The sequence below is a fragment of the Xyrauchen texanus genome, chromosome 13 (assembly GCF_025860055.1).
Source record: "Xyrauchen texanus isolate HMW12.3.18 chromosome 13, RBS_HiC_50CHRs, whole genome shotgun sequence".
Classification (NCBI taxonomy): domain Eukaryota; kingdom Metazoa; phylum Chordata; class Actinopteri; order Cypriniformes; family Catostomidae; genus Xyrauchen; species Xyrauchen texanus.
Window position 1 is genome coordinate 11,981,155 of NC_068288.1, and position 14,160 is coordinate 11,995,314.

Below are 14,160 nucleotides of genomic sequence, written 5' to 3' on the forward strand. Positions count from 1 at the left end.
AACGTTTTTTTGTCCATAAATATATTTGTGAAATGTCATTTATGTATGAAATCACCTCTACACCAATTGTGGTCCGAATTCCATGCTGGACAAAACTGGGCTAAATTACTATTTGATAGTCCGATTTTGAAAAAAAAACGTAGTCTAATGGTGCGTTCACATACAACGCGAAGCAAGCATTACATACAAAGTCAATACAAAGATTCGACTGCAAATGGTTGGCGCTAATGAAGCGAATGCCGCGACTTGAACACGTGAAATCGCTTCATTCATATATTCGCGTTATGCGTTGTCGTGAAAGCCTGTCATCATTGAGATTGTCTGGATGTCACTGACGTACTGACGTAGCAGCAGAAGAAATCTGGAAAAATTTATGTAAAAATTGTTGTAGCGGTGTGTGAGCACCCAGAATTGTATGACACAACGTCATACATGTACAGAGTCCAGGCGACGTTCCTTAGCCGACCGCAGGCTTCTAGTGGGAACGTAGCTCTGCAGAAATGATTTTAGGTATGTTGGAGCAGACCCAGTGACTGTCCTGTATGCAGCATCAGAGCCTTGAACTTGATACGTGCATCAACCAGCAGCCAGTGGAGAGAGACAGAGAGTGGTGTAACATGCGCTCTCTGTGGTTCATTAAAGACAGACGTGCTGCTGCATTCTGGATCATTTGCAGGGGTCTAATTGCATATGCAGGGAGGCCTGCAATGAGAGCGTTACAGTAGTCCAGTCTAGGTATGACAAGTGACTGAACAAGATGTTTGTTTGGCATGTTCAAAGAGGAATGGTCTTATCTTCCTGGTATTATAGACACATTGCACACTAGAAATATTGCACTATGGAGAGAACCCTGTGATGCAGTTTAACTTTTCATGAGGGAAATAGATTGTGGAACAAAAAAAAGTGATAACTACTTATGAGAAATTAAATTTAAAAAAAAACTTGAACAACATTGTAAGGATGTAATATTGACTTTCCGTCCTCTCGTTCTTTGTTTTTCCTTTTGTAGCCTTTCCTGTCCCAGGACAAGACATTTCCTCTCCAGTTAAAGAAACAGCAGGACCCTTATAAGATAAACAAGAAGACGGGGCTGCTAACATCCTCTTCCTCAACTTTGTCATCCTCTTCCTCAGCGCTCCCACATAAGTTGAGCTCCGAAACGTCAGGTCGGACCAAACCGCCCACGGCGCAGGGCACTGCCTCCTCTGGCCTACCTTTCCCTCATGGACTTCTGGGTCTGGGCCAGCCCAATGGCGCCCTCCAGAGCACCCAGGACGCACCGCTGGCCCTTACCACCAAATCTCGCTCCGACCTGCCCGTTAACCTTAGCACGGGAGGCCGTAAGAACCCAACTTCTGCATCACCCATTCCCAACCGCACCTGTGAGCCACGGAAAAGCAAGACGCCTAAGGGGTTAGAAGCCTGGAGGGGTCTGTCCCAGAACCACCTGGTGCAGTCACTGGTAGACCTGTTTCACCACAGTGGAGCCGAGCAGGAGCTACCCAGCAGCAAAGAGTCTGATGACTCTGCTGAGGATGAGGATGATGAGGATGATGATGTGGAGGATGAAGAGGATGATGACGAAGAGGATTCAGATGACAGTCTCTCAGGTGAGATGCAGTGTGTTCAAGTGCAGAGTGACTGACACAAATGTTAAAGAGAGGTTTTAAAGTGCGGATGGCTTTTTAAATTCACGTTGTTCCAAACCCTTATGACTTTTTACTTTCTGAAGCCCAAAATATACTTCTGTTAGACCCAGATGCCTAGTACAAGACATAGCTCAAGTCTGAAGAACCATAAAGACATGTGTATGGGTCTTAACTCCTGAAGAGAAGCATGTTTATTCATTCACAGTCAAATTAAGTACTGTAGACTCTGCGCAGATGCTAAGCGTTCTCGTCAAATCCGATGTATACTTTGGGCTTTACATGAGACTGAGATTGTCTTAACGCGATTGGCTGAGGCTGGCATTATGCCTAGCATCTGTTTTTGTGTTCTACGTAAGAAAATCATACAGGTTATGGAACGACATGAGAGTGACTACATGATGACAAAATGGGGTGAACTGTCTCTTTTAAGTTGGTTTGTTCCTTTAGGAAATCAGTTCCTAAAACCCTGTCTCATTACCCTTCGTCTCACCCTCTCTTTTTCAGAGTCAGACAGTAATTCAGACAGTGAGATGAACGGCTCTGAGGGTGGTAAAAAGAAGCCCAAGGGTGGAGTCATGGACACGGACACAGATGGAGAGAAGACCCCTCAGAAACTTAGCAAGGGGTTTCCCCATCTCAACTCTGCCACCAATCACAGCTTGTCTGACTGTCTGCCACTCAACCTCCAAGTCATTAAGCCCTCCAGTGTGGCCACACCCACCATTGTGAGCAGCTCCGGTGCCTTGACCTATCAAAGCTCTCCTTCCTCATCATACTCTGTTGGGACCTCTCCAGGTAACCACATGCAACGTCAAACACTGGATATGCTCAACACCTTCCTTTTGGGCTATGTCTGTCTCAAAAGTGTGTATGGGACTGGATATTCGTGTGTGTGTGTGTGTGCCCTTTTGTTTTTGCATTTGTCTGTGTGTGCGCCGGCCTGTCACACTCAGATGACGAAGTGTCTAATTTTAGAAGGATAAATGGCGCCGGCTGGCATCATTCAGCTCTCTTTGTGCACGTTTGCACTGGTTGGGTGTACGTCCTTGGACCTAACCATTCTGTCTGAGCTTGGTTTGGTCTGTGTTCTAGGAGAAAAACAGAACAGAATATGTATTAAACCGTTTCCTTTATTTTCCTCTTGTGTTTGGTATGTACCGGGTCAGTTTCAGGGTTAGGTAAATGTAATCTGTAACAAGAGCTCTCTCTGTGGTGGCTGCGTTAACACCGGAACCATGTTTGGCTTAACCTGTAAGCCGAGGCACATCATGTCACTACCTCAGTTTGGCTGACTTCATCAGTTTTTTTTCTTCTGAAACTAACCGAGACAGTTGTTAAACAAAACACTCACAAATCCAGCAAACATGGCACAGAAGTGCATCTGCTCTTGGACGCCGTTCAGCATCCCTCGCAGAAATTGAATTGAGTGTGTCCCTTGCAAAGGATGAGAAATCTGTAATATCTGATGAGAGATACTGTGATTTATTTGCATTTTGAGCAGTATTTGAGCTGCTTAGGGCTTCAGTCAAAGCACGTTTTGTTTGCAAAAAGACTTCACTTCTCTAAAGGCGAGATATGAGATATAGTTGTTGTGCGTGATCAAGTTTTATGAGTTTGTTAGTGTCTTCTTGTGTGGTAGGATGGTGTAAGGAGGGTTTTTGTTAGTGGTGCTTGCTAAGGAAAGAATCACTGTTACTATTGTTCATACTTAAGTGCCCTATTACCCTAAGTAAGTTTGGATCGCAACTCTATGGAATTGAATGATACCTGAAATCATCTAGTTTATCGAGCTATTACTTTTGTAAGCAATCTGACCAACAGTACATTGATGGAGGGACACGAGCCATAACAAGCAACCAGAAAATCCTACAGTATAGATTTGGGAATGGTGCTCACCATAGCAACCGCATAGCAACCCCTCATCATCATGGCAACTAGTTTCACATGGACAATCGCCACTCACATTTTCTCGACAAATCTAGTTGTATTTGAGGTTGTCTGCTCAGTTTGAGGGATTGTCATTTTCATGAGTTGATTGAACGTTTTTCTTTCTCCCCAATATGGAAAGCCCAATTCCCAATGTGCTCTTAAGTCCTCGTGGTGGCGTAGTGACTCGCCTCAAAACAAGGTGGTGGAGGACGAGTCTCAGTTGCTTCCGCGTCTGAGACCGTCAATCCGTGCATGTTATCACGTGGCTTGTTGAGCGCATTACCGCGGAGGCGTAGCACGTGTGGAGGCCCACGCTATTCTCAGCAGCATCCACGCACAACTCGCCACGCGCCCCACCAAGAACGAGAACCACATTATAGCAACCACGAGGAGGTTACCCCATGTGACTACCCTCCCTAGCAACCAGGCCAATTTGGTTGCTTAGGAGGCCTGGCTGGAGTCACTCACTGGAGGCACACCCTGGATTCGAACTCGTGACTCAAGGGGTGGTAGTCAGTGTATTTACTCACTGCGCTACCCAGGCCCCCGATTGAACTGTTTATTTGAAATGAGTTTGTGTAAGTTCTTTAATCCTCTCTGTGTGTGTTGTAATGTATTTTGTCTGGCTGTTGTCTTGTCTCAGGCTCTGCGAAGAGAAAGAGAGTGATGAATGAAGATGATTTACGGATTCCGCTTGAAATGGGGTATGTTTACATGTGACACAGGCTGGTGGCAGATTGACTCGACACCTGTTAACATCAGTCGATTCAGCGCTTCTGAAGCAACACATCACAACAGCTCTCATAAACATCACATTAAAACGGCAGACGTCAAAATACCCTCCTCAACTTTACATTTCCACAAACGGGGGGTTAAAAATCATCAAAGCAACAGAAACATTGTCACATCGATTACGGAATTCAACGATTGATTATCATTATTATATTTTAACCCAATGTGATACAGATGCCTTCTCAGATTACATGTGCCTTCACACAAGGGAAAAAGCACACTTTAAATGAAGAATGTAAAGGCTGCCGAGTTCGCTTTCCGTGTCATTATTCATAACCGTTTGCGTCCATTTGACCAAAGAAGGTTCATTGTTGCCTTCTTTCCTGATTATGATGCATTATATTTATGTTGCTTTTATATGTTTATAACAACCACGAACAGCCTATATAAATGTGATTGGTAGGCAGATATGAAATTGCATCAAATCGAATTCAGATTTCATGTTGCATCGTCATTTTTAAGTAAAAAATGGTAATCGAATAGAAATGTTGTCAGAGCAAATATTTTACCCCTAGTTTACGGACCAATACAAAAATGCGCTGTGGCAAAACCATGCTATTTTGATGATGAATGATTGTCATTTTAATTTACAAAGGTGTTTACATTTACAAGATACCATGGTACTGAATCACTGTTAAAAAGCATTGTTAAATATGGTAATATTGTATACATTTTCGTTTTTGTTCTAGTTGGCAACGAGAGACCAGGATCAAAACAGTGGGCGGTCGCATTCAGGGAGACGTTGCGTATTACGCCCCATGCGGCAAGCGACTACGGCAGTACCCGGATGTCATGAAGGTATTTGCCTATCATCCCCACTGCCATCTCGCATAGCCCCCACCCACCCTCCAAACGTTCAGGAATCATGTCACCCCACCCGTTTAACCCCTTTCCTCTCCCAGTGTGCAGTTAGCATTTACCAGTGTAAGATCCAGTGTCACCTTAGCTAGCTGTGCTGCTTTCAGTTTAGTACCATTATAGTGCCAATGGCTCTCTGGATAATCCTGTCTGACAAAATCACTATTATTCTCTCTTCTGTAGTATCTGTCCAGATACGGAATAAGTGACATCACACGTGATAATTTTAGCTTCAGTGCAAAAATAAGGGTTGGTGACTTCTATGAAGCCAGAGAAGGACCCCAGGTGAATGCCTTTCATCTCCTCTTTTTTATTTATTTTTTCTCTGTCTCTCTCGTGCTGGTATTCTTTCACTCTTTCGTTTCTCTCTTTCATCTTGAACAGGGCAGGGATTGTGATTTGTGATTCTGAATTTCCCCTTTTAAACTGTTGGGAGTTGGTGCAATAATCAGCTCTTATTGTTTCCACAGGGTGTTACTTCATGTTTTGTCTGTCATGTCTGTCCTAAAAAAAAACAATTCTTTAGATTAAAGGGATAGTTCACTCAAAAAAGAAAAGTCTCATCATTTACTCACCTTCATGCCATCCCAGATGTGCATGACTTTCTTTTTTCTGCAGAACACAAACAAAGATTTTGAGAAGTATATCTCAGCTCTGTAGGTCCTTACAATGAAAGTGAATGGCGACAAGACTTTTGTAGCTCCAAAAGTCACATAAAGGAAACATAAAAGTAATCCATATGACACCAGTGTTTAAATCCATATCTTCAGAAGTGAGATAATAGGTGTGGGTGAGAGACAGCTAAACTAAAACTCCACTTGAACTTTCACTTTCAGATCTGAAAGTGAAACTAAACAGGCACCACATGTGACTTTCAGATGTAAAAGTGAAAGTGGAATTTTAGAGTAAACAAGGACTTCTATATTATTATGTTTTTCACCCACACCTATCATATGGCTTCTGAAGACATGGATTAAGCCACTGGAGTCTTATGGATTACTTTTATGTTTCCTTTTTGTGATTTCTGGTGCTACAAATGTCTGATCACCATTCACTTGGACCTACAGAGCTGAGATATTCTTCTAAAAATCTTTGTTTGTTTTTCTGCAGAAAAAAGAAAGTCTGGGATTCATGAGGGTGAGTAAACGATTAGAGAATTTGTATTTTTGGGTGAACTATCCCTTTAAAGATGGAAAGGATCAGATAGTCAATTGAACATTCCTAAAGTAGCATTGCTCAAGGGAGCCAGATGCTGTTTCATACAGACCAAACTAGGAAAGTTTCAGTGTTTCCACTGTCGTTTTTATAAGTCTGACCCATCTCTGTCCCCTCCCTCCCCCCCAGGGCCTGCAGTGGACTCTGCTGAAAGAGGAGGAGGTTATCCCACATATCCTGGCCATGGAGGGTCGACGAGGTCGTCCCCCTAACTCGGAGTGCCAACCGAGGGGAGGCAGTGGGGTTTTGGGAAGCCGGCACCGAAAGGGCCGTCTCCCGAATCTAGGCGAGAGTGAGTTCCCAAGCCCCTCTGAAGCCAAATTACTGCGCAAGTTAGAGGCTCAGGGTAAAGTGCTTTTATTCCTATATTACTAATAATGCTGATCAAAACTGTTATTCTGCACAGGGTCATTGGCTGGATTGGTTTTTCCTACAGATTGTGTTGTGCAGAAGGAGCACTCTGTCATACTTAGTTACTTAAGAAAAAAGACATATTAAACATACACACTTTGTGGTATTGTGGTAATAATTTAATATCTAGCAAAGTCTTTATAGAAAGTCAGTCCAATGTCGGTCATCTTTGGAATGCTCTCGGGATGCTATTTCCAGTCATGACAGTGGCAGCTCCTATCTACTTGATTGGGGAAAGACCTTAAACCTGATATGATCAAAGAACATATTTCAAATCAGCAATTAAATCACAATTTTCCCAGCTTGTATAGATAATGCACATGCGCATATTCGAGCTGATTGACGGGCAGTCTTAAAGGTGATTGGCTCTTTTACCTCTAGGGCAGGGCTTCCTTTCAAATTCCATTGACCATTGGGAGTGCTTAGAGCTTCGTTGTTCATGCCCAAAAGTTGTTGAGCAGGGGGCTGTTCGTTGTTCATGTAGCCTTAAAGCCCAGGTCACCCCCGGACAGTCAAGGGCCCCTGGACACTGGCCCCATTGGCCCGGTCGGTAATCCGTCCCTGGCAAGGCCTTAACCAAGTTAGTATAATAGAGAAAGTAAAGATAAATTATATATTAGCATAAGGCCATAAATTAATACATACAATAGAAAAGAAAGAAATGACAATAACAATAAATTAATATTTTATATATATATATACATACACACTATATATACAGTGGTGTAATATTACAGAACACTCAAACTGATGGGTCATTTAAGACATAAGTAATGCCAGTCTGCCTTTGATCTTTTAACCCCTCCATGCAAAATTCTGGATTATAAGGTTAACATTTGTGCTTCATCTATGGGTCTCAGCATTATTTCATGGTAGCCAGTCTATTTATCAATTCAGACTGTAGGCCCGGGGAAAGTGAAAATGATTTTACCATAGCGCTGTAGATTCAGCATCGATGCTATAATGGTGCAGGTAACACTGGGCTGGACATTGATGAAGGGGTTTGTCTTTCCTCATCACAGAAATCGCCCGGCAGGCCGCCCAGATGAAGCTCATGAGGAAGCTCGAGAAGCAGGCACTTGCACGGGCTGCCAAAGAAGCCCGCAAACAGCAAGGTACCACACACCTCACACATAGCACTCAACCGCTCACATAGATGTTCAGAGATGTCGCTGAAACCACTCTGTCTCTCTCGTTCAGCCATTATGGCCGCAGAGGAAAGGCGAAAACAAAAGGAACAGATGAAGATTATCAAACAGCAGGTTAGACACTCACACACCCTTTACACTCTGAGTAACACATCCCGCATTATGGGAAAACTTCAGAGTTCGGTCATTCTGAGGGTCATGTCACATCGGATTATAAGCATTAATTCATAACAGAGAGTGATGGGGCTTCTACGACTGCAGCTCGACTGCCAGTGGACTTTTTTAAATGCACAGCAGCACTTTCAATTAACAGACTTTCTCCTCCTCTCCTACCAGGAAAAGATAAAGCGTATTCAGCAAATCCGTATGGAGAAGGAACTCCGCGCACAGCAGATTCTCGAGGTATGGAGTGACTGCAGAAAAAGAATTAAGCTTAACATTCTTAAAATACACGCCACCCCCTTCAGTTCCTGTTTAACATGGAGCCCAGACCACAGCAGAATCACTCACCAGCATTTTGGGGCTGTGAATTGTGCATAATTTCCGGCAGGACTAATGCTAAATTGGTTTTGGTGGACAGTTTTTGAATATTAAATTTGCTGCCTCCTGTGTTTCAAACCAAAGGTAAATTAGATATATATTTTTTTCCCATCAGACAATGGCAGTTCTTGCATAAGTGGCAGGAGAAAGACACTGTTTACTTTACTCACCCAATTATAGAGGCTTCAAAAGTGTTTTGGCTGGGCAAAATCAAATTGGAGCTGACACGCTTGGCAAGCCATTCTGAACAGGATTTCTTGCTGTTTGTAATTACGTATTCAAATTTTCAACTAATTCACCTTTCTTTGTATATTGCTGTTGTCAGAACCAGAGAGGAATATTGAATAATTGTGAAGATTTCATGGTTGATTCTGACACAAACTCTTGAAGAAAACGCCCTGACCCAGTGATCTGTAGCTAGAGTAACCTCAAAAAGGCCAACTGGGTTCCTGCAGCTCTACACCATTGGGTTCGATTTCCAGACATCACAAAGTGATCACACGATTACCGTGCACGCACTGCAAATGTAAAAGCATCTGCCAAATGCGTAATTGTAAAAATTGTGAACAGCAAGACTCGAGACAGAAAGGCTTTTCTGTGTTTGTGTGAATGTTTGGATGTAAGCTCCAGCTTTTCCTCTCATAGACGCATTAATCAGCGTGTTAGTGTAAGTTATAAATAAAACAGATGTTGGTTTAGCGTGTTTAATTTGGGTTTATACCCAGCTGACCCAGACATGTTTTGCACTGGCAGGCAAAGCGAAAAAAGCGAGAGGAGGCTGCCAATGCCAAAATGTTGGAGGCGGAGAAGCGAATAAAGGTCAGTTTTTGAGTGAGAAGAGACACTGCACCTACTCAATGCACTGTGACTCATCCCCATGCAAACACCCCCCTCACCCCACCCAAGAAATACTCTATTACCTACCCCGGCTAACCATTAAAATTCCTCAGTCACAACAAAGGAGCAGAGCCTCTGTCTGACTGATGTCAGCTGTCCTGTGGGGGAAATTTGTTTGACATCTAGATTTTTACCGTTTGAGTCTGTGGTTTAGTATGAAAGATGCTCCAAGAATCTTTTCATGTACACATGATGCTCTCACAGTAATACTGAACCTGATCTAAGTGGGTTCCCCTATTTGAATGAAATTTAAAGACCCCATGAATTCAAAATAGGATTATTAATACATGTCTGTAATGGGGTTTTTCCACTGCACGGTACAACTGGACTCTGCTCACTATTTTGGGGTTGTCCACTGTGGATAGTACCTGGTTCCCGATACTTTTTTTAGTACCACCTCAGTCGAGGTTCCAAGCGAGCCGAGCCGATACTAAATGTGACGCCAAAATCCTGCAGATCACTGATTGGTCAGAGACAATCGTCACTACCAGCGTCACTGGATTTCCGATACGCGACGCCAACCCGCTAGTTTTAAAGTTAGGAACAGCGATAGCAGTATCGTTTGTTCAAGCGACTTCCGAATTGTGAAAAAGAAATGGCTGTGCACAAAACCACACCGTGGTCAATAAACGAGGTGCTGATGATCCACTCGTTAGCGATGAGCGAAATGAAAAAGTCTCTCAGGAAGTGTCTCAGCTGTTGGCCGCACGTGGCTACCACCGGACCAACCAACAGTGTAAGGAAAATTTTTAAAACTTAAGTGACTACAGAACCATCAAGGAAAAGTGGAAGTGGTTCGACCAAATGGACGCGATATAAACCAGCGAGCAATGGGAGTTAGAGTGCCCTGGACTGGCATTGATCCACGATGGAGGATGGTACGTTTTGTTACGTTAACTCTATACTCTGCTTGAAAGCTTCACTTTATTTAGTTGACCAGCTACTGGAAAGCTTCTAAAACAACCAGGCCAATTTAAATGTTACCCTTGTGTAAAATCACCATGATGCAACAACTGCTTTATGCAGCACAATGAGCTAGTAGCTAACAGCTAACGGTCGTGTTATTGTTTTGTCATGGCAGTAGGCGGCGCAACTATGACGATCAGACTATAATCCCACCCACGTTGATGTGGTACTAAACTGCAGTGGAAATGCAAGCTCAGAAATGTAAAGCGAGTAGAGTTGAGTTGAACCGTAACGTGTGGTGGAAAAGTGCCATTAGCTTCATGGCCATCTATATGCTAGTACAAGGGTTTTCAGACTAGCATCCAGGGACCACATAGCAAGGGGGTGCTTGGGGGTCCTCAAAACAATTAAGTTAAAACAAGTGCAAATAATGTTGACATCATTTGACATTAATGTTTCATTCTGAAATCATTGGATTAATCGTGATTATTTTATTGTATTGACAGCCATAGTCTGAAATCAAATTAAATCAACATATAATTTCATTTATTATGAAATAAAATATAACATTTCTCAGAAAATGAGATTGTAATTCACTATTCTCTCTAAACCTGCTTTGAAACAATATTTATTTATATATATTTTTTTACTTTTACTGACGTTTAGTGTACTCTAAAGGTTGACAAAGTTTCATGATAGCTGATTTACGCATGTCAAATTTACAAGGTTTTTGTTCCGGGACAATGAACCAAAGAAAAATAGCTGATTCCTTTTATTTGCAGGGGCGTATATGGTCGTGTCTAAATGTAATCCTCATTCACCAAAAGTCTTGTGAAGCTCTTCGCATTTTTGACCAAACTATTTCATGGGGTCTTTAAATTCGTAAAAATTCATGTTGTCTTAAACTCTTGGTTCGGACTGAAGGCCCAGCCATGTCTGTGATTGGGAGTTTCTTCGTAGACGGTGTCATAATTAGTGTTTTGGTGCAGCGTTGAATAGTTTTTATGTTTCGTGTTTGCAGGAGAAGGAGATGAGACGTCAACAGGCTGTTATTCTCAAGCACCAGGTAGGTGTCAGTCACCACTCTCATAAATGATAGGTCTTATAATGACCATTTATAAAGTAATAGTGAAAAATGCAGGGAGGGATAGAAAGAGGGAGGGATAGTGCATTATGGGATAAATCTATTATATATATATAAAGTGGCAAGTCTCATGTGATTCTGTTTTAACAATCTCTTGGTTCTTTCTGGGTAATTTTTCATGCTTTTGGGAGTGGGGTCTGTCTCTTTGGGCTTACAGGCTAAAGTTTTTTTTACTTTATTTTAGTTTATTTTTAAATGACGCTGTGATTTTTTTATTTTTTTTTCTGTCTCATAATACTTTGCCAACTCTCTCTCTCTCAGGAGATGGAGAGGCATAGACTAGATATGGTATGGGTATGTTTCATCTTCTGTACATCTAACACTCGCATCGTGAATCCTGGTTGTGATATGATGTCATTGCAGCACATGTTTAAATGTAGCACTGGCTGCAGTCAAAACTACATTTTCCTTCTGCATGGCTTTTCAAGCAACAAAAGAGAGAAAAAACTGCATCACCTACATCTGCTATGTGTGTCAATGAGAGAGAACTGGCTTTGATGCAGCAGTCCCGTGCCTTGTTTGTGTGTGTGTGAATGTGTATGCGTGAGTGTGTGTGTCTGTGGAGCCTGTCGGGTACACACTCTCATTAGAGGTCTGCACAGACCTTAAAATGGAACTGAACCCGACCCGTACCCGAGACCGTGTGGCTCGACCCAACCCGGCCCGAATGAAACCATCAGATTTTAAGCCTGTACCCGAAATCGCTTACTGTCTAATTTCTTCTCCTAGCAAGTTCTGTTGCAATAGGATGTATTTTATGTAAGCATATAGGCAACTTTCTTAACAGTATTGAAACAGTAAACATAGACATTTCTAACAAGGCACGGCAGCCCCTCAGTACACCAGAGCAGAAGGGGAAAACATCATTGCCCAATATCGTTTATGTGCTGAAACTTCACTTGGTGCGGAACAATCTGGAATAATATGAAACAGTGCAACAGTCCCCTCAGTACAGCCTGAACTTGTTCAGAATGTTAAATATTTGTGACACCTGCGCTAAAAACAATCTAGACACAGTGCAAAGAATGAAATGGAGCACAGGTGACTCGAGTTCTTTTTAACTTGACATGGTGTTTATAATATGCCGGTCCTGCGTGAGACGCTGAAGAAAAAGCGAGACGCGGTGCAAATGTCAAAAACATTCGTGCACCACGTGTTTAAACAATGGAAAAACAGAACAGATGTGCGCAAAAACACGTTTGGTGTGAACTGCCCCTAATTTGTCCATTCACACGTGTCTGTGAGTGAGGGCGCGTGCACAAAACAAGTTCGATAACCCTGTTTGTTTTTTCATTCATTACAAACCCGAACGCATCCCAATCCTGAAATCCTGCTTGAAAAATGTCGGGTTCTCGGGTCCCATCGGGCCCGGGTCGGGTTGCAGACCTCTAACTCTCATTGGTGGAAAGTGCCACACACCCTCATTCCACGTGTGCAGTCAACCCAATATTGTGTATTATCATTACCGCTGTGAAAATGTCAGTGTTGGTGTGTATGTGTGTGTGTGTGTGTTGTTGTTGCAGAGGTCTTGTCCAGATGTTGCATTTGCACTGTGCTGATTGTACTGCCTGTGAGGCCATCAGTAAAGGTCAAAGGTTGTAGTACCCGACCAACGAGACAAGCCGAGGAAACTTGCGCTTCTCTCCGTCGTACATTTCATGCCATCCGTGGGTCAGATATGAAGATATCACACTGATTGGCCTTGTCCTTAAAGTCAACATGAAACCGCACGCACGACCCTTTATGCCATCATGAAAAGTGGGTGTTCCATGCCAAAATGGAGACCGACCTGAATGCGAGTTTGCTAAACCAATACCTAAATAGTCATTTGTCCTTCGGTTAAAGGAATACTGTATTTCACCCCTAACCCGGAAAAAAAATAAGATAATTCTGTCATTATTTACTCACCGTCATGTTTTTTCAAACCCGTATGACTTTCTTATGCAAAACACAGATGAAGAACTTGGTCTGTATTTTCAGTTCAATAGCCTTACTTTAAAGGAATATTCCGGGTTCAATCGAGGGCATTTGAGGCATAATATTGATCATCACAAAAATACATTTTGACTCGTCCCTCCTTCTCGGTTACATTGAGGCACTTACAATGGAAGTGAATGGTAGCCGATTATTGAACGTTTAAATACTCACATTTTCAAAAGTACAGACATAAGACGTAAAGGATATGTGTGGGAACATGATCTTAGTGTGATAAATCCTTTAATAACCTTTTCAGTGTAAAGTTATAGCCAATTTTACAACCTCGTTACCATGACGATGTAATGTCAACAAACCCTAAATTACTGTAAAAATAAGTGAAGAATTAATGCAAGTGCTTTTCTAAAACTATAAGCTTCACATTTCTGTGTTTAAACCTTCCAAAAATTGGCCTCATTCACTTCCATTGTAAGAGCCTCACTGGAACCTCCATTTTTTTTTTTTTTTTTTTCGAGTCAACATTCAGTTTTGTGGTTATCAACAAATGCTGTCGATTGGGCTTAACTTGTATTGAACCCGGAATATTCCTTTAATGATTAATAACGACCTAAATGTATCATAAAAGTATTCATGAGACTTGTGCATCATATTCCAAGTCTTCTGAAGGTAGACGATATGTTTTGATGGGAGTCGTTTTTCAGGGATTTTTCAAACAAGAGGGTGAGTAAATTCCGAT

The 14,160-nt window shown here is 42.3% G+C and overlaps 1 protein-coding gene across 1 annotated transcript in view; it reads left to right on the forward strand.

The window, feature by feature from the left end:
* The window catches only part of LOC127653525 (bromodomain adjacent to zinc finger domain protein 2B-like), a 111,287-nt gene that overhangs the window by 76,823 nt on the left and 20,304 nt on the right, over window positions 1-14,160 (forward strand). Inside the window, 12 exon segments of the mRNA XM_052140215.1 lie at window positions 1,010-1,610; window positions 2,154-2,444; window positions 4,222-4,282; window positions 5,060-5,168; window positions 5,412-5,513; window positions 6,573-6,789; window positions 7,877-7,969; window positions 8,055-8,116; window positions 8,339-8,404; window positions 9,296-9,361; window positions 11,367-11,411; window positions 11,751-11,783. Coding sequence (XP_051996175.1) covers window positions 1,010-1,610; window positions 2,154-2,444; window positions 4,222-4,282; window positions 5,060-5,168; window positions 5,412-5,513; window positions 6,573-6,789; window positions 7,877-7,969; window positions 8,055-8,116; window positions 8,339-8,404; window positions 9,296-9,361; window positions 11,367-11,411; window positions 11,751-11,783 — 1,746 coding nt within the window.